At 42.6% G+C, this 21,263-nt stretch overlaps 2 protein-coding genes across 3 annotated transcripts in view; one reads left to right on the forward strand and one right to left on the reverse strand.

Moving 5' to 3' along the window:
- wdr4 (WD repeat domain 4) overlaps positions 1–21,263 on the forward strand; it is a 31,984-nt gene that overhangs the window by 1,760 nt on the left and 8,961 nt on the right. For both annotated transcript variants that reach the window (XM_069889206.1, XM_069889205.1), the window contains 8 exons: positions 76–210; positions 311–467; positions 1,455–1,567; positions 3,003–3,063; positions 6,081–6,170; positions 6,261–6,328; positions 14,735–14,909; positions 20,620–20,689. In XM_069889206.1, coding sequence (XP_069745307.1) covers positions 76–210; positions 311–467; positions 1,455–1,567; positions 3,003–3,063; positions 6,081–6,170; positions 6,261–6,328; positions 14,735–14,909; positions 20,620–20,689 — 869 coding nt within the window. The remainder of the gene's footprint in view (positions 1–75; positions 211–310; positions 468–1,454; positions 1,568–3,002; positions 3,064–6,080; positions 6,171–6,260; positions 6,329–14,734; positions 14,910–20,619; positions 20,690–21,263) is intronic.
- The window catches only part of pde9aa (phosphodiesterase 9aa), an 83,969-nt gene continuing 82,790 nt past the window's right edge, over positions 20,085–21,263 (reverse strand). Inside the window, exon 22 of the transcript XR_011341628.1 lies at positions 20,085–20,445. The gene's annotated coding sequence lies outside the window, so the exon portion shown is untranslated. The remainder of the gene's footprint in view (positions 20,446–21,263) is intronic.

Below are 21,263 nucleotides of genomic sequence, written 5' to 3' on the forward strand. Positions count from 1 at the left end.
TGTTGGTTACTAGGCCAGCCAAAAAAGGGTCCTGTAACTTGCTTTGTTCGGTGCTTATAGGTCTTTATGTTTCAGGGAAGCTGATGCTGGAGTCAGTGATGAGATAGTGTCTTTTGCCTTTTCTCCATCGGGGACCTATCTTGCCGTGACTGCAGACAACAAGCAGCTGATCTTGTTTAGGACGAGACCCTGGGAGTGTCTTAGTGTACGGTAAGATAATTTTTATAGAGCCCTCCATCGCTGGCTTATTTCTTTCTGTCCTCCTTGTGCCCTGCCCTTTTTCTCTCACTCATCCACTGTGCTTATGTAGGAATGCTGTTCGTCGATCTACCTCACTCGCAATTACAGAAGCAGAGGACCAAATCTTACTTGCTGACAAATCGGGAGATGTCTACAGCTTTTCCATCCATGATCCTCAGAGTCCAGGGCAATTGCAGCTCGGGCACCTCTCTATGCTGTTGGCTGTGGTAAGCAAAGGGATTGGGATGGATGAAATAAGGGCCAGATGGACAGATGCTGAGAAGTCCACTGGGATTTTGGCAACTGTTGTACTTGCTGAGTAAATTTAGTGAAGCAGATGGTTCCAGTGCCTGGAATGGATATGCTTACCTTTAATGGGGACATACAAAATTGTTCTTGGGCTTGGTAACAAAGTACAATAAAACCTCTGGTGTCTGGAAATCAAGCAACTGACAAAAAAATTGAGGAAATTTAAAAAAAAAAGAGTAAAGTAATAGGTTGAAAAAATACACAAGTTTAAAATTGTAAATGTTCTCCAAGGAACCATGAAAACCTTTGGTGAAGATGGGAGCAATATTCAGCCAGCAGAGAGCCTTGGTTGTGCTTTGCTCACAGCAGCTGTTTGAATAATGTTCTGTGAAACAGCAATGGCATTTCCCAGGATGAAGAGTTGGTTGATGCCACTCGCAGTTGGGGTGACTCTTAAAGTGTCTCCTTATCCCTGCTTAGTAAGAGATGCCCCGGTCAGAGGCTTTATCTGTAAACTTGTTTGGGGTAGGGGTGGGGGGGGGGGGTAATTATCTATAATGTTCATCTTTCGCATGGCTCTGTGCAGGGGGCGGAATCTTCATATGCAATGACAGTTAAATGCTTTCAAAGAATGTGACTGAAAATAAAGTAAGATGCTGTAAGATTTTTATATATTCATTCAAGAAAAGTTTGTTCAGAGTAAATACAGAATAGTATTTTTGTCTTTTAAACCATTTATTCTTAATGCAGGTGTATTAGTTGGGCATTGTAAGAGTAAATCTCAAGCCTCAGGAAAATACACTCACCGGGCATCTACCAATCCCTATAGGTGCCAGATACAGGGGGTTTTACTGTAGAAAATGTTCAGGCCAAGGATTGTAGTCAGACATTCTCTGCCGACACTTGAAAGTAATAATGCTGCCTCTTGGGATTCCTGCCAGTAATTGCTGTGATTTTCTCACCAGGCAGTTAGTCCAGAGGATCGATTTGTGATTACCGCAGACCGTGATGAGAAGATTCGAGTCAGTTTACTGGAACAGCCGCATATCATTGAGGCCTTCTGTCTGGGACACCAGGAGTATGATGACAGCCAATTCTAAACCACATGGTTATTTTGTTGTTCAGGGCCTGAGAACCCTCTTTGGGTGTCCATGGGTTGTGGTTACTGGGGTGGGTGAGCAGCCAGAGGCAGTGGTAAGGGTAGGGAAGGAGCAAAGGGGTGGCTCATGTATTAGGACCTCCAAGGATGTCAGAAAACCTTTACTTCAATTGAAGTAGGTGTAGTTTGAGACACTATAACCTTAGTGATCAGAAAACAGATTATGTAATGGATGCAGAACAGAATTTCTCAGATTTTCATGTTTTACTAATCACTGAAATGCTGGAGGAACTCAGACGGCCTTTCAGTGTCCATAAAAAGCAAAGATATATTGCGACTTTATGTAAAAGGTCAGCCATATATCTTTTTACGTACGTTGAAAGACCATTGAGTTCTCAAGCATTTCTATGTTTTTACTATAATCACAGTGGCTACAGGTTTTCATGTTTCACTGTGTAAATATTTGTTCTCTGTTTTGTCTCTATTTTTAAATCTCAGCCCTTTAATGCACTTTTTTCCTTGACCTGAAGTCTTTGATTTCCTACTGAGCCCCCTGATTTTGATTAGTGTGAAGATGGCACACTGACCCTTATCACTGTATTTACATAAACTTTGTTCATGCATTGAGCTGCAGGTAGGGTGGGATACCCAGGTCTGATAGGCAATGGGGTGGGGCACACTGATTTGCTAAGTGAGGTGGAGTCCTGCTTAATAAGATTGAAGGAGTGCAGAGAACATTTACTAGATTGTTGCCTGGACTTGACAAACTGAATGAGTTACAGGGGAAGGTTAAACAGGTTGGTACTTTATTCCATGGAGTGCAGAAGAATGTGGGGAGATTTGATAAAAGTATACAAAATTATGAGGGGTATAGATAGAGTAAATGGAAGTGGACTTTTTCCCTGGGGTTAGGTGAGAGACAAATCTGAGGACTTGGGTTAAGGGTGAAAGGGGAGAAGTTTAAGGGGAACATTAGGGGAACTTCTTCACACACAGAGTGGTGGGAGTGTGGAATAAGTTGCCAACTGAAGTAGTGAATGCAGGTTTAATTTTAACATTTAAGAAAAAATTGGACAGATACATGGGTGGGAGGGGTGTGGAGGGCTATGGACTGGGTGCAGGTCAGTGGGTCTAGGCAGAATTACAGTTCGCCAGAGACTAGAAGGCCTGTTTTTCTGCAGTAATGTTCTACATGCCCAATTCTGCACCATCGTTTGCACTGAGATCAGTCAATATTAAGGAAGTTGAAGTCTCCCATAACAGCAACCTTGTTATTTTTGCACCTTTAGCAACTGATAGAATTAATTGTATTTGTATTTAAAGAAGTGAAATTAGTTACACTTCACATAAATTGTTAATTTCATCCAAATTACAATTTAAAAATCAAATGTAACAGAAACTTCTCTTTTCACAGGTTTGTCAGTGAACTATGCATTCCATCAAATCACTCTCACCTCCTTTTGTCTGGATCTGGGGTAGGAATTTAAAATTACATTATATTTTCTGTGGTAATATCACTGTCCTCAATATGATAATGAAGACTGAGCCTCTACATTGGGACTTGAACTACCATTACTTGACTTAGAGACAACAGATGCATCAATGCAGTGGGGTAAAAAAGTTCAAAATTGAAGGCATGATATTGAAGAGTTTGTAGATGCACTAGTATAAAGTTTTGTTGTGCTGACCTGTATAAACCTACTCCCACCATTGATCTAACCCATGCCTACCTCACAGCCCATAACCTCTATTTATTTCATCTATGTGCCTATCCAAGAGCCTTTTAAATACCCCTATTGTAACAGCCTGCACCACCTCTGGCAGGCAGTGCATTCCATTCTTCTTGCACTCTCTGATTAAACTTTCCTCCACTCACCTTAAACAGATGTCCTCTGCTGCCTTTGCCACTCTGGGAAAGAGGTGCTGTCTGTTTCCTTTCTGTGCCTCTCATAAAACATATACACCTGTTTTAGGTTGCCTCCCAACCTTTGTTCCTCCAGAGAGAAAAATCCTGGCTCAGTCAACCTTCACAAGGGATCTAGGGGTCCAGTATCATGGCTCTTTGAAAGTGGCTATTCAAGTAAATATGATGGTAATGAAGGTGTATGGTATGCTTTGGCTTCATTGGGAAGGGCATTGACTGTAAAAGTAAGGTATGTTGCAGCAGTATAAAACTGGTTGTGCCATCCTTGGGACACTGCAGTACTGGTTCGCCCCTTTGCAGGAGGATATGGGGTGTTTAAAACTGATATGGAAACAGTTTAGCAGAATGTTGCCTGATATGGGGGTATGACTTGTGGAAGAAGTTGGACAAACTTGGGTTGTTTTCTCTGGAGCGTAGGAGACTGTGGGGAGACTTGAAGGAGGTGTATAAAATCATAAGGTGTTGATGGGGTACATAGTCTGAATCTTTTCCTCATGGTAAAAGTGTCACTAGAGGGCTTGCATTTAAGATGAGGGTGAGTAAGTTTAAGGGAGATGTTCTGGGCAAATATTTTTCACAGTGATTGCTAGGTGCCTGGAAGAGCAGATGCAGATACAATAGAGACATTTAAAAGCTTTGAATGAATGGAATGGAGGGATATTTATCAGGTGTAAGTAGCAGTAGATTTTTAGTTTGATTTAGACATCGTTTGGCACAGACACATGGGCCATAGGTCCTATTCTGGTGCTGTATTCTTCTAAGTTCTCATGCCAATTTAAATGGACACCTGCCTGTCTATGGTTCTGTATCCCTCTATTAGCTGCCCATTTATGTGCCTGTCTAACTGCCTCTTAAACGTTGATATTTAATCTGCTTCTACCAGTTTCCCTGGCATGGCATTCCAGGCATTCTCCGCTCTCTGTGTATGTTTAAAAAATACTTGCTTTGTAAATCTCCTTTAAACTTGACCCATCTTACCTTGAAACTATGCCCTCTGGTTATTTGACATTTCCATGCTGGGAAAAAGCTCTACATTCTGCATCTCATAATTTCATACCCAACTCCTCCATGCAGACCAAGTTGGCATTCTGGGTTTCCATCAGGTTCTCCCTTGGTCTCCGTTCCAGAGAAAACAATGTAAAATTTATTCATTCTCTAATCCAGGAGAATCTCTTTAGTACCGTCTCCAAAGCCTTCACGTCCTCTCTGTAATGCTGCAACCAGTACAGCACTTAATGCTCTAAATGTGGAAATTGTTGTCACAGGCAGCTGTCGAATCGAAGTCATTGGGTGTATTTGAGGCAGAGATTGACAGGTATTTGATTATTCAGGGCATCGAGGGTTATGCGGAAAAAGCCGGGGAGTAGGGACAAGTGGGTTGATGGATTAGCTCATGATTAGAATGGCGGAGTAGACTTGATGGGCCAATGGGCCTACTTCTGCTCCTATATCTTGTGAAATGTGGCCTAACAAAACTTTTGTATAGCTTCAACATGACTTGCCAGCCTGATCTTCATGCCTTTTTTTTTAATCACCCTGTCCACTTGTGTTCCTCTTTCAGGAAGTTGATTGCACCCTAAAATCCCTCTGTACATTAATGTCCTGACATCTACTGTGTACTTTCCTTTTGCATTGTCTTCCTAAAGTGCAGTGCCTCACATTTGATCAGATTAAACTCCATCTATCATTTCTCTGCCCAAATCTCCTGTATCTCTCAATATCCTGCTAAATTCTTTTGCAACCTTTCTTCCTATCCACAATTCCAATTTGTCTCTGTAGCTTATTAATCAGCCCACTAATATACAATGAAGAAGGGCATAGGCCAGAAATATCAGTAATACAGGTGCACAATCCTTTATCCAGAACCCTTGGGGGATAGTGTGTTCTGAATTTCGGATTTTTACGGATTTCAGAAAGCCAGATTTAAGCCCACCCAAATTGTGCTGCTGTATCCACCCCAACCTGCTTCCAGTCACGCTCCCGGTCTATCCCCCTCGTCCGTCCAACTCTTGCTGCCGTCTCTCTCCCCACTTGCTGGATTTTGGAGCTTCCCGGATTTTAGATGTCCGGATAAAGGATTCTGTACCTGTATATCTTTACCTCCATTGGAATCTGTGAGACCTGCTGAGTTCCTCCAGCATTTTTGTGTTTTACCACAATCACAGCTTCCACAGACTTTCATGTTTCAGCCTACCAATGTTTTTAATTTATATTATTTTTGTATGTATGTCACGGAACTCCAGTCAGAAAAATACCTCTCTACCAATACCCTCTGTCTTCTATGAGCAAGTCATTTTTAAATCAACTTGTTTCATTCCCAAGGAGCCATGTGTCATAATCTTCTGGATCGGCCAAACATGGTGGATTCTTATCAAAAGCTGCACAGAAGGCTATTGGGGATATGATGTGGAGAAGAGAGCCAGTTGAAGTGGATGGCTTCAGTTACCAAGGTGTAGCGGCAATAGGCTGAATGGGTTGCTGTCCAGAATAATATCAGATGGAGCATCGTATGTTGAAAATGTTTTTGATCTGGTGCTGGTTTTAATTGTCCTGTATTCTCATCTCCAGGATGGCACTGTCAGGCTTTGGGAATATCAAAGTGGGAGAGAGCTGGATTGCTTTAATATGTGTGATATACAAGCCTCTGGATGCCAGAAGGTGAGTAGAGTGAAGGATGGTCCTGGAGAACTGTCAATCCATCTGTCTAGGACTATGCCATCATCATTGACCTCTGATTCTGAATTGCAGGCTAGGTGTGCTGTGGTGCAGATTGTCCATTGCAGACAAGGTGATTACTTTGGAGTTCTTTGTGATAGGTAAGTGTAATGTACAGAGGAAGGAGACTGTTGATTCATATCATGACTGCTCTTGGTTGCATTATCCTGGATAATTTCCTCTTTTATTGAACGAGCTCTAATAAGTGGGCCTTTGCAGCTCTCTGAGGTAGAAAATTCCAGATCCACTGTCTTCTCAGTGAAGAAAATCCTTATTTATGTCCTAATGAGTTGCTGTCTCCGACATTGTTCAGGGATCACTCTATCTGGACCTGGAGATTTATCTGCCTTGATATGACCTAAGACTGCTAACACCCCATCATTATTGATGCAGATGTGTAGTCAGTAAGAGAGAAGTACGAAAGAAACCAAAACTTGGCTGCTTCACAGGGAAGGGGGCCCATAAACTTTGAGCAGAATCCTTTGGGGTGCCACAGCTGAAGAAAGGTTGAGAATGGTTGCCCTAGGCTATTTTTAGTTACTTCCCTTCCCTCCCCTCCCACCTCTGTTCAATAGTAAACATATTCACAAATTTAAGATCTTCACCTCCTCTACCTTTACACATGGATCTTAAAGAGGACATATTCTTTCCCTTGTGGCCCTTTTGTTCTTAATATACCATAATCTTTTTGGATTCTCCCTTACACTGTCAGTCAAAGTCATCTCATTACCTCTTTTAATCTTCCTTATTTCCATTTTCACTATGCTCCTACATTTCCTATACTTAAGTGATTCCCTCAAACTTGTCTGCCCGCAACTTTTTCTCTCTGATCTGTACCTCCATATCACTTGTTGACCAGGGTTCCTTTCCTTGCTGCTTCTGCCCTTTACCATACTGGGAACATCTTTGACTTCAATCTTTATCGGCCTCTTCAGTGCCTCCCACTTGGCAGTCATGCTTTAACTCACACTTATTTGCATCTAGTCAACTACTGTTAACTCGTGCCTGAACATGTTGAAGTTGGCCTGACCCCAATTTAGGATTCTAATTAAGGAACAGTGTTATCCTTTTCCATAATTTTCTTCAACCTAACAGAATTATGGTCACTGGTTGCAAAGTGTTCCCTTAGTTACCTGACCAGCTCCAATCCCCAGTGCAAGGTCCAGTCTTACCCCTTCCTGAGTGGGTCTATCCACATGTTGCTGTGGAAGGTTCTCCTGGACACACTCAGTTCACCCCATCCATTCCCTTAATGCCACTTGGATATTTCCAGTCAATGCTGGGAAGTTGAAATCACCTGCTATAACAGCTTTGCCACTTTTACAGTTCTCCACAGGCTCTCTCTACATATTTGATCCTCTAACTCCTGGAGACCATTTTGTGGCCCGTAATTATACGTCCATCAAGGTGACTATATCTTTTCAGTTCCTGATTTCTACCACACTGCCTCACATGATAGTTCTCATGGCACTGTCCTCTCTGAACACTACTATGATCTCTTTGACTGATATTTCAACAATGCCCCACCACCTTCCTTCCCACGGTTTCTATTGCATCTACTGTACGTCGAAGTAACATCTGCAAACTTGCTAACCAACCCATCTACTTTTTCGTTCAAGTCACATATATAATACAAACACAGGGGTCCCATCGATCCCCGCGGAACACCACTGGTCACAGGACCATAGCTGAAGAACAGTGTTCCTACACTGGCTTCTGCCTTCAATTAGCCAGCCAATTTTGTATCCTGACTTTCGACTCACCTTCTGAATCAGCCTACAATATTGGACCTTGTCAACCGCCTGACTTAAATTCATGGACAACTTCCACTGCCTTATTCTGATCAACTTTGTCACTACAAAAAAAACAATCAAATTGGTGAGATGTGACCCGAATGGTTTTCCAAATGTGCACAAATCCTATCCCAAAGTATCCTTTTCCAATAGATTCCCAACCATTGATGTGAGGTTTACTGGCCTAGAATTTCCTGGATGATCCTTTTTTCCCTTCTTTAACAAAGGTACACCATTAGTCACTTTCTCCTGCACCTTTCCTGTTGTCAGAATTGTTTCCCTACCACTGATGTGAGGCTTTCTGGTCTATAATTTCCTGGATTTTGTTTTATCCTATTTGAACAAAGGTACAACGTTAGTCACTTTCCAGTCCTCTGGGCCCTGTCTTTTTGCTAGTGAGAATACAAAGGCTTTTCTCAAGTCCCCAGAAATCTCTTCACTTGTCTGCTTCAATAACTGGGGATACAATATATTTTAGTGGGTGCAGGGCACATCGATCTTAATACTCCTTAAAACCAAGAACAGTAAAGCACAGAAGCAGACCCCTTGGCCACAAATCTGGTCTCCTCTTCATCTCCTATGCTGCAGAGAAAACAACCTAAGTTTGTTCAATCTGTCCCCATAACTTTTACTAAACCATGCAACGTCCTTCCTGTAATGAGGCACACTATCCTGTGTGTGACTGAACTAAAATTTTAAAATATCCAGATTCCTTGATCTCAAATGCCCTAATGTGTGACCATTCACCACCTCATGTTCCCTAATACTGTCCATGCCATTTTTGGTAACACAGATTTTTCACACTCATTTAGTAATTTACACATTTCCTATGTCTTCAAGCACCTATTTTATCCTTTGTTCTTCATTGCTTCTGTCTTCTCCCTTATAATTTTTTAAATACAAGTATAAAGTACTTGGGATTTTAATCCTAATCACCAAGAATGTCCATGCTCTCCTTTTTAAAAAAAAAAATTATTTAAAGTTTATAAGAAGGAATACAAACATAAAACACAAAGCAAAATTATATCTACCCCCTATAACGCTCCCCCCACCCCCCTCCCAACTATCCCACCCCTTATACCCACCCCCCATGGAGCTCATATATTTCTTTCTTTGGCTTGGCTTCGCGGACGAAGATTTATGGAGGGGTAATGTCCACGTCACCTGCAGGCTCGTTTGTGGCTGACAAGTCCAATGCGGGACAGGCAGACACGGTTGCAGGGGTTGCAAGGGAAAATTGGTGGGTTGGGGTTGGGTGTTGGGTTTTTCCTCCTTTGCCTTTTGTCAGTGAGGTGGGCTCTGCGGTCTTCTTCAAAGGAGGTTGCTGCCCGCCAAACTGTGAGGCGCCAAGATGCACGGTTTGAGGCAATATCAGCCCATTGGGTGGTGGTCAATGTGGCAGGCACCAAGAGATTTCTTTAGGCAGTCCTTGTACCTCTTCTTTGGTGCACCTCTGTCTCGGTGGCCAGTGGAGAGTTCGCCATATAACACAATCTTGGGAAGGCAATGGTCCTCCATTCTGGAGACGTGACCTACCCAGCGCAGTTTGATCTTCAGCAGCGTGGATTCGATGCTGTCGGCCTCTGCCATCTCGAGTACTTCGATGTTGGAGATGAAGTCGCTCCAATCAATGTTGAGGATGGAACGGAGACAACGCTGGTGGAAGCGTTCTAGGAGCCGTAGGTGATGCCGGTAGAGGACCCATGATTAGGAGCCGAACAGGAGCGTGGGTATGACAACGGCTCTGTATACGCTAATCTTTGTGCGGTTTTTCAGTTGGTTGTTTTTCCAGACTCTTTTGTGTAGTCTTCCAAAGGCGCTATTTGCCTTGGCGAGTCTGTTGTCTATCTCGTTGTGAATCCTTGCATCCGATGAAATGGTGCAGCCGAGATAGGTAAACTGGTTGACGGTTTTGAGTTTTGTGTGACCGATGGAGATGTTGGGGGGCTGGTAGTCATGGTGGGGAGCTGGCTGATGGAGGACCTCAGTTTTCTTCAGGCTGACTTCCAGGCCAAACATTTTGGCAGTTTCCGCAAAACAGGACGACAAGCGCTGAAGAGCTGGCTCTGAATGGGCAACTAAAGCGGCATCGTCTGCAAAGAGTAGTTCACGGACAAGTTGCTCTTGTGTCTTGGTGTGAGCTTGGAGGCGCCTCAGATTGAAGAGACTGCCATCCGTGCGGTACCGGATGTAAACAGCGTCTTCATTGTTGAGGTCTTTCATGGCTTGTTTCAGCATCCTGCTGAAGAAGATTGAAAAGAGGGTTGCTGCGAGAACGCAGCCTTGCTTCATGCCATTGTTAATGGAGAAGGGTTCAGAGAGCTCATTGCTGTATTTGACCCAACCTTGTTGGTTTTCGTGCAGTTGGATAACCATGTTGAGGAACTTTGGGGGGCATCCGAGGCGCTCTAGTATTTGCCAAAGCCCTTTCCTACTCACGGTGTCGAAGGCTTTGGTGAGGTCAACAAAGGTGATGTAGAGTCCTTTGTTTTGTTCTCTACACTTTTCTTGGAGCTGTCTGAGGGCAAAGACCATGTCAGTAGTTCCTCTGTTTGCGTGAAAGCCACACTGATTCTGGGAGGTCATTTTCGGTGACACTAGGTATTAGTCTATTAAGGAGAATCCTAGCGAAGATTTTGCCTGCAATGGAGAGCAGCGTGATTCCCCTGTAGTTTGAGCAGTCTGATTTCTCGCCTTTGTTTTTGTACAGGGTGATGATGTTGGCATCACAAAGGTCCTGAGGCAGCTTTCCTTGGTCCCAGCAGAGCATGAAAAACTCATGCAGTTTGGTATGCAGAGTTTTGCCACCAGCCTTCCAGACCTCTGGGGGGGGATTCCATCCATACCTGCTGCTTTGCCACTTTTCAGTTGTTCAATTGCCTTGTATGTCTCTTCCCGGGTAAGGACCTCATCCAGCTCTAGTCTCGAGGGTTGTTGAGGGAGCTGGAGTAGGGCGGATTCTTGGACTAAGCGGTTGGCACTGAAAAGAGATTGGAAGTGTTCTGACCATCGATTGAGTATCTACTTTACATTTAAATGCACACCTTCCAAATACGAAGACCACATTTTAACAAAAAAGGAGTAATTATTTTGTAAATTATATGTCATCTTCTCTAATTACAAACAAGATTGAATTTCTTTATGCCATTTTTGTATACTTAACTCAACATCCAAGTTACCGCTATACATTTTCTGGCCACCGCCAAGCCCAATCTAATAAATGCAATTTGAAGTTTTTCCATACGTACTGTAACTGGGTTCACATAGCCCAATAGACACATCCATGGATCCACATATAATTCTGTTTGGAATAAATCTCGCAAAAATTTAATAACTTTCTCCCAAAAAAGCTTCACCTTGATACATTCCCAGACTGAATGTCCAAATGTACCAGTCTGATCTCCACATCAGAAACACAAATCAGACCCACTAAAATCATATCTCTTTAACTTTTCAGGGGTTAAATATAGCTGATGTAAAAAATTATAGTTAACTAAACTATAACGTACATTAATTAATTTTGTAACACTCTCCAAACACAAGTCCGACCATTGTTGTTCAGAAATAGGAATAGATAACTCTTGCTCCCATTTGTCCCTTACCCTAAAAACATCTACCTTTTTCATGTAACAACATATACATTTCTGAAACAAACCCTTTCTTCCCTTTATCCGTAATTAATTTCTCAAACTTCGACAAACTAGGTAATATTAACTCTAGCCCATAACACTTCATTAATAAATCACGTACTTGATAATAAGCAAATAATGTGTTCTGTAATATACCAAACTTCTCTCTAAGTCTGTCAAACGAAAGAAATAAACCTCCTTCGAAACAATCTTCCACTAATGCCAACCCCTTTGAATCCCAATCCTTCAAGTAAGGATTAATGGCCGTCCATACCCTTCTTGAGCTCTTTACTACAATCTTGAAATATATATACGCATGTAATAGTCAATACCATGTAAAAGGGGTGATAGTGGAGGCTGGAACAATAACCCCGCCCCAACCATTTTTGGTCCTGGCTGCCCACTCACCGATGCTCTCGACACTCAGGCCCCGGTCACCCATCCATCCGGGCTCCTGACACCTTGAACACAGACCTTCAGTTGGGCCCTGTTGCCTACCCATCTGAGCTCCCGATGCCCAAAACATGGACTTCACCACCCAGTCCAGCCACCTGCCTGCCCATCCAAACTCCTGACGCCCTTAACGCAGACTTGCCTCACGGTTCTGGCCACCTGTCTGTCCATCAGAACTCCTGACGCTTCAAACGACAGGGGTACTTACTGCAGTCAAAATGCGTGTAGTAGTTGACTCTAAATTTTACCCTAAAATTTGGTCCACAAATTTTGACTATTACACGCATATATCTTCAATGATTCTGGAATGGTAGACCTCATCCTGGGTGCAGGAGACAGGAATTGTGAGAAAGGAATGGAGATAAGGTGTGGAGTATAGTAAAGGATACTGTGGGAGATAGAGCACTTCAGCACAGTGCAGGCGAGCTGACTTTTTCTATACTTTCACAAAAAAAAGCTAAACTCATCCATGTGCCTACCCAAGGGTCTCTTAAATGTCTCTATTGTTCCAGCCTCCACCACCACCCCTGGCAATGCATTCCAGGCACCCACAACTCTCTATATTTTTTTTTTAAAAACCTTATCCCTGACGTCTTCCCTAAACTTTTTTCCCTTCACTTTGTACAGATATCCTCTGGTATTTGCCTGGGAAAAAAGGTGCTGGCTGCCTACTTTATGCCTCTCATAATCTTGTAGACCTCTATTAAGTTACCTCCCATCCTTCTTCGCTCCAATGAGAAAAGTCCCAGCTCTGCTAACCTTGCCTCATAAGACATTTTCCAATTCAGGCAACATCTTGGTAAATCTTCTCTGCACCTTCTCCATAGCTTCCACATTCCTTCCTGTAATGAGGTGACCGGAACTGAACACAATACTCTTAAGAGTGGTCTCAGCAGAGATTTGTAGAGTTGTAACATGACCTCACTACTCTTGACCTCAATTCCTCAACTAATGAAGCCCAGCATACCATAGACCTTTATCCTATCAACCTGCGAGGCAACCTTGAGAGTTGGTGGGTTTGTAGAAAATGTCTGTCAAGAGTTTGTCTCCCGAAGACATGAGCAGTATACCGGACTTCCAAGGGTGTCAGGGAAGAGAAGTGAGTGCAGGCACGATCACCAGATGCTTGGTAAGCTGAATGGTCAAAGGGTAGGTACGCCACGAGGCGCAGTCTTCCAGTCAGAAGTGCAATCATCTACTACCACTCTGGTTTCTCCCACAAAGTTTAGCCTGTGATGTCCTGGACTTTATCCACAACCTTTTGCTGGGCTTTCCACTCAGAAGTATTGCTGGTCCCCATTCCAGGCAAACAATACATATGCAGGACAAGTATTTTATCTATTATATAAATAAATAACCATTGTTTGGTACAAATGAGAGTCTTGGATGGTCAGTGTGAGTAGTTCCTTTGGTCGTTCAGCGTTCTCACTGCCTGTGGGAAGAAGCTGTTCCTCAGCTGACTCTGATACTCCTGTATTTCTTCCCCCGATGGGAGCTGCTGAAAGATGCTGTGTGCAGGATAGAAGGGGTCCTCAATGATTTTGCACACCCTCTTCAGACAGCGATCTCAGAAGATTACATTGATTGGGGTGAGGTAGGGTTGGGGTGGGGGGAAAAGAAAGACTCCAATGTTCCTCTCTGCCAAATGTTGGAGCAGATGCCAGTGTACCGAGTATAACAACTTTCTCTAGGACACAGCAAGTTCTCCTTAAACAGTATATCCACAACAGATGTTTGAATGAGAATAGTGCAGTTTAAATTTTTTGATATTCAACAAAATCAGTGAAGAAGAAATTTGTTTTAACTGACCTGGGAGTTGCCAGTGTGGTGAGAGGGTTACTGTATACCAGCCCTGGGTGTATTTGAAGAGACAGAATAGAGGAAGTTGACCTCTGTAATGCTGCTTTGCTGCACAGTGACCCCTGCATTAAAGCGGTTCAGGTTATGGAAATTTGCACTTGTGGAATATACAAATCACTACCCCAAAATTTGAGGTAAAATGTAAAATTTACTACAGAATTTGAGTGGGGAACAGAACCATTAACACAAAATGTAGAAGAAACAACCAATTTTGTTTTTTTTTTTAATTTTTAGTGATACTTTACCTTGGGGCAATGAGGTTTGTAGATGGCATTGCTGCATCATTTGGATTGGCAGTCACAGCTAAGTCCCTCCTTCGCCATATCCTCTCTAGTCTGGACATGAACAGACGCTGTTGTGCCCTTCATGCACGAGGTGTTTTCTGCACAGTGGTGACATCACGTCCAAATCTTGCTGCCCCACAGTATCGAGTAATTAAATATTTAAAAACAGATTAAATGTGTGGTTCCTTTCACGCAAGCCTGTCCTCCCAATTACAATGCTGGCCTCATTGTTAAATAATGGCAGAAGCTCACTTTGTCTTCATAATTGGAGAGGAAAAAAACATTCTGTGGAATGCTCCTCCACATAACGTGATTAAGTGGGACGAATGTAACAGAATATAGTGATATGTACGTTGTTCTGGGAGCACAAGCCTCGTACACGCTGTTAAGATGTGGCTGTACCTGCTGAGGAGTGGCAGTGTAGACGGAGCATCATTGCTGCTGTTCGATGTTGCTGTATCTTGTGTACTCACACCAAGAATTGTCAGTTTCTCCTCAGTGCATATCCTTGAACTGGATGCTGTATCTCGGAAATTGAGTTATCAGCAGATGATCAGAGTGAGACATCGAGCCTGGGGAATAGCATTTGATGACACGTCAGGTCTCTGGATCTTAGATGGAGAAATGGTTGTTCTATATCAACTTCAGGAAGGTCACTGGCAGGTAAAGGGGTGTGAGCATTGGGGGGGGAAATCCCAGTTCACTCTAGTTGATGGTGCGGTAAGAGCCCAAACATCAGTTTAATTTTTAAAATTTTAAATATATATATTTTTTCACTTAAATTTAGAAATCTAGCCCTTTCGGCCCACAAGCCTGTGGTGCCATTTCTTGCACATTTGCATCTCTGTCTAGAAACTTCGTAAACGCTATCTCTGGCAGCTTCTGTCTAAAATATTTGCCCTACATATTTCCCTGAAACTCAGTACATTTTGAACGGTGAGAGAAAACCAGAGCTTCCGGGGAAACCCACGCAGACACGGGGAGAACATACAAACTCCCATTTGGGATTCGAACCCAGGTTCCAATTGCTGGTGCTATAATGGCGTTGCGCTCACTGAGGTCTCTTGAATTAATTTTTTTTTTTAAGATTGATGATGGGAGGGCAGTGGAGATTATTTATATAGATTTCAGCAAGATTTTAAGATCCTGCATGGTAGGCTGATTTGTATTTTGATCACCTGGGACCCAAGGTGAGCCAGCCAATAAGAGAGGAGATGGAGGGTAGTATTGGAGGCCTGTGACCAATGGTGTGCAGCAGTGATTGGTGTTGGGTCCTCGGTTGTTTGCTATCTATATTAATAATATGGATGATTCATAATTTTGCACATGACCTCAAAATTGATGGTTTAGTAGACATCGAGGTTGAAAATGGCAATGGAATCCAGATCAACTGGGAAAGTGGGCAAAGAATGGGAGGTGAACATTAAGTCACACAAGTGTAGGTGATGCATTTTGGGAACTGGCTCAGACCATTGTTCACATATGATTGGCAGGGCTCTTGGGGGAGTGTGTTGATCAGAGACCTTGAAGTACATTGAATCCTGAAAGTGGCAATGTGAGTAGATATTAGTTTTAAACTAGCCATGGAAAAAGATGGGACTGGTCCACAAGTAAAAGACCTGCATTGGGACATGGCTGCTTTTGGAGCAATTAGGCAGGAGCTGATTGGAGGGGTTGTTTGCAAGTAAGTGACAACTGGAAAGTGAGATGACTTTAAAGATGTGAACGAATATGGGCACTGCATGTTCTTGTTTCAATGAAGGGCAAGGCTGCTAAGTTTAAGGAACCTTTGTTGATGAGGGTTATTAAAGCTCTGGTCAGGAAAAAGGAGGTGTGATTCAGATTTAAGAAGTCCAGATCAAAGGAATTCTTTGAGTATGAAAAGTTGAGGCGGTCAGCATGGATTCGTGCATGGCAGGTCATGTCTCTGGAATCTGAGACCCTTTTGAAAGGGTAACGAAGGGGATTGATGAGGCCAGAGCAGTGCATGTTGAATATAGACACTTTACAAGGCCTATGATAAGGTCCTGCATGGCAGATACATCTGGATGATTAGATCACATGGGATCCAAGGTGAGCAAACCCATTGACTTCAAAATTGGCTTCATGGAAGGATGTTTTACTGATTGGAGGCCTTTGTCCAGTGGGGTGCTTCAGGAGTCACTTCTGTTTGTCAAGTATATTAACAACCTAATAGTAGTCATTAACCTGACGTGTAAATTTGGGAAGGATATCTATCAGGTAGGTAGATGGGCCAAGGAATAGCAGATGGAATTTGACTGTCAAATGTGAAATGTTCCAATTTGCCAAGTCAAACTGGAGCAGAACTTGCATGGTGAATGGTAGAGTGTTGTACAACAGAGAGTCAAAGGGATACAAGTGCAGACTTCGTTGAAAGTGGTAACTCGTGTGAGTATGTTGGTTAAAAGGCTTTTTCTCATGCTGGCCTTCATTGGTCAGAGTAGAGTACAAAAGATGGGCATTATGATTCAGCTGAACAAGGCTTTGGTGAGGCCACACTTGGAGTACTATGTACAGTTCTAGTTGCCCAGCTATAGGAAGGGACAAGGAGAAGATTCATCAGGAAGTTGCCAGGACTAGAGGGGTTGGAGAATTGTCTACCCTGGGAAAGTGACTGTGAGCATTCACCTTATCTATGTCCCCTTATGATTTTGGAACAAAGATCAACACAGGAACAGGTTTAACATGATGCCAGAATCAATTTGGAAACTTGCTGCTTGCACCTGCTAGATGTCCCTCCATTTCTTGCACATTTGCATCTCTGTCTAGAAACTTTGTAAATGCTATCTCTGGCAGCTTCTGTCTAAAATATTTGCCCTACATATTTCCCTGAAACTTCTTCCCTTTCACTGTAATGTCCTTTAGTATATGATGCTTTTGCTTTGGTGGAAAGATTCTGATTGTCTGCCCTATCAACACCTTTCATGATATTATGCTCCAGAGAAAACAAACACAAGCTTGTCCAATCTCTCCCCATAACTCATGCCCTTTAAACCAAGCAACATTTTTTTTACTTAATGCTTTTTGTAATCCTGGTAAACCTATTCCATGTGTGACTTAGTGTTTTTCAAACTTTTACTTTACATTCACATTTCACCTTAAGTTTTCCCTGTGCCATAAGTGCTCTGTGATTAGTATGGGATTACCTAAGGTGGTAAGTGAGTGGAAGGAAAAGGTTTGAAAATCACGGTTTTAATTGTGCACGGATTCATAATTTCAAAGGAAATGGGCCAATGACAATTTTTCTCAAGCAAAATATTTCAGTAACAATTGGGTCTAGAGCAGTGGTTTTCAACCTTTTTTTCCCCCACTTACATAATACCTTAAATAATAATCCCTTACTAATTACAGAGCACCTATGGCATAGGGATTACTTGAGGTGTATGAGAGTAGAAAGAAAAAGTATGAAAACCACTGGTCTGCACTCTGCTTCAGGAAACTCTCCTGGACGTGCTTAATGACAAATTTATTGTCATGTACATCATGGATTTTGTCGATTACATTTGGTAATTAGCACATGAAAGGTATATTGATATACTTTGTACAATATACATATGCACAGAAATTCTTTCTGTTGCCAAATAGATACTTCATTTCATAAAAATACTATACAGTACGTTTCCCCGTATCCGAGATTTTGTTAACCAAAAAGTTCTATGAACCGAACATTTTTTGGCACTAACATGATGTCACAAGTTGAAAAAAATGTATCACCGACTTGCACATGTGGGGCTCTGATGCCCTATTGGTGTCAATTTGGTAACAACAGAGCTCAGAACCAGCCGGGAAGACAAATGCTGGATGTCAGCTCAGAGAAGCAGGCTGGAATCTCAAGCCATCAGTGAGCTACTGGTGCATGGGGAGAAATTAGGAGAAATTCAAATGCCGATTGTCCTTGTTTCAGGTAATTCCCTCCCCTCTCTCTTTCTATTTCTTTACCCTCCACTGTAATTGGTTCTCCTCTGTCCTGGCGTCATAAAGGAGAATGGGCTTCAGGGCAGGAGCGAGGACCTTGGGCTCCCAGGCAGGAGCGGGGTCCGTCGGCAGTGGTGGGGAGGTGTCAGGGTGCGGCGACAGTGAAGGGGAGGTCTCATGGGCTGATGCTACTGTGCTGCTTTTGGGTTTTTTGGGTTTTTTTTTTACCGTTAACTGAAAAAATCCAATAACCAAAAACTGTCCAGTCCCAAGCATCTTGGATATGGGAAACATATTGTAATAGTATAATTTGAATTAAAAGGAGGCCATAAATACAAAAGATACATAGATAATAATTATTAATAGTACAGTACATTTCCGATTATTTGAAAATCGGTTAACTGAAAAGCTCGATTATCGGCGATGGCATTGGGATCAGCAGTGGCTGTGGGGAGTTGTCGGGATCGGCAGTGGTTGTGGGGAGGAGTCAGGGATCTTCATTTATCTTATTTTGTTAGCAGAGATCACATTTTTGATAAGATTTAGACATTATTTCATGTTTGAAAACCACCTGCTTTTTTGTGGTTGTTTAACCACTGATACAAGTATCCTGCTGTTGCTACTGAGCTACTTAAAGCCATTATTTGGTTATCCGAAAAATCCAGTTAAGCGAAAAACATCCGGTCCCAAGCTTTTCGGATAACCAGAAACAAACTCTACAAAAAAATAAGTGGAATAACCTTTGTGGAGTTGGAGCAGTCCTGATTAGTGTAACAAGGGGAGGCTCAAGAACTTAATATTTGTTGTGGGGGAAAAAAAGGTATTCTTGAGAAGATCGACATTCTGCACCATTTCAGTTAATATTGGGGAAATTAAAGTCTCCAACTACAACAACTGCTTTTGCAACTTTCCATAATATGTCCACATATCTGTTCCTCCCTGCTAGTGGCTATTGAGAGGCCTATGGTATTCACCTTTCATATTTCTCATCTCCACCCACGCTGCCTCTGTATTTGAGCCAATCGTTTGGTCCTCTCTGAGTGTAACTGTGACCCTCTCCCCGATGATCAACACTCCACCTCTTTTACTTCCTTCTCTTACTGTCTAAAACAACAAAATCAGAGGCATTGAGTTGCTAAATCTGTCCCTCTTGCAGCCACAACATCATAATTCCAAGTTCTGATCCAGGCTCCAAGTTCATCTGCCTTCTTCACAATATCCCTCGCATTAAAATAAACTCACTTCAGCCTCACATCACTCTTGTTGTGACCATTCACCTGTCTCTTCCTGTCCTTTCTTTCAGGCCTGTTGCTTGTCTTGGCATCTGCCATCCCCTCCACTTGCTGCCCCTGCCACCAGTTTAAACACTTCCCAGCCGTGTGAACTAACCTGCCCACAATAATATTGTGTCCCCCACCCCCCCCCCGTTCAGGTTTAAACCTTCCTCTTTGTACAGGTCCCACCTTCCCTGGAGGAGAGCCCTGTGATCCAAATACAGTAAAAGCCCCCAGTATCCAGCACCTATGGGGACTGGTAGATGCTGGATAAGTGAATTTTCCACTTGCTTGAGATTGTGTGTTACGTGATTGGCAAACTAGGGGCATCAGTTTTAAACTTGTATTATTTACCTATTTATTTTCCGCTATTTTAGTTTGCTGGTTGCTTGAATTCCAGATAATGGGAATTTTACTATATCTGAATCCCTCCCCTCTCACCAGCTAAACTGCATTATATTTCTGCTTCTTGCTTCAGTAGCATGTGGCATCTAATGCCCCTTAAATTTTAAATTCTGGAAGGTTACCCCTCTGCCTCCTATATTCCAGTGAGAATAAACTTAATCTTTCCCTATACCAGTGTGGTGACCAGAACTGTACCTAGTATTCCAAATGTCTCCTAACAAATGCTTTTTAAAGCTACAACACGACATCCCAGAACACTCACTCAGTGTCTCAGTGAATGAAGACAAACATGTCAGATCCCTTCTTCATTACTCTCTGCTTCTGTATCCCTATTTTCAGGGAGTTCTGGATGCATTTGAAGGTCCTGGCCTTTTACTGTAGATGTCCTTTTTATGCTGGATGTCACAAGATCCATCTTCTCATGTAAAACTGTATCTGGTCCAAATTTGCCTTTGTTTTTGCCATTCTACACTCCATAATCATTGTGTTACAGGAGCTCATCGTTGGCCTTTCCTCATTGAATACAAGAGAATGAAAACCATGCATCTCTAGCTCTGCACTGATTGATCTTCTTCCAATCTTATCTGGGGCAAAGGGAAAAATATTCTTGAATTAATTTCTGGTGGGGTGATCCCCAATGAGGTTAGAGGCCGATGTATGAGGCAAGAAGCTTTGGTCCCTCACCGAAGAACTATTAATGTTACAGCAGCATTGCAGATGTGTGCAAGTACCTATATATACAATCACTTTTTTCATAGAATATTCTGGGACATCCAGAGCAACAGAAAATCCAAGAGTCTATTCGTGCCAAGTGGGATGAATTCCAGGGTAAGTTTTTTGCTGACATCCCTGGGACAGGTCAACACCTGTTTCTTACAAATTTAGAATATTTATGACACTGTCCGAGGCATTAAGCCCTTAATGTGCAGCACGGAAACAGGCCATTTGGTCCATCACCCAAGTTGACCATTATCTATCCGAGCTGGTCGCCATACTTCTCGAAACCTTTTTTATCCATGACCCTGTCTAAGTCTTTTAAACATTTGTACCTCACCTTTACAACTTCCTCTGTTCATATATCTAACACCCTCTGTATGAGCACAGGAACATGAGGAGCAGGAGTCAGCCATCTGACCTGTCGAGTCTGCTCTGCTATTCAATAAGACCGTGGCTGACCTGGCCTTGGACTCAGCGCCACTTACCTGGCTTTTCCTTAAGTCCCTGACTATGCAAAAATCTAGTTATCTTAAATATATTTTATAATGGAACCTGTACTGCTTGGGCAGAAAATCCCCTAGATTCACTACTTTCTGGGAGAAGCAGTTCCTCCTCATTTTCGATCTAAATCTACTGCCCGAATCTTCCCAGTGGAAACATCCTTCCTACATTATCTTATCTATCT

This window comes from Narcine bancroftii, chromosome 7 (genome assembly GCF_036971445.1).
Source record: "Narcine bancroftii isolate sNarBan1 chromosome 7, sNarBan1.hap1, whole genome shotgun sequence".
NCBI classification, from domain to species: domain Eukaryota; kingdom Metazoa; phylum Chordata; class Chondrichthyes; order Torpediniformes; family Narcinidae; genus Narcine; species Narcine bancroftii.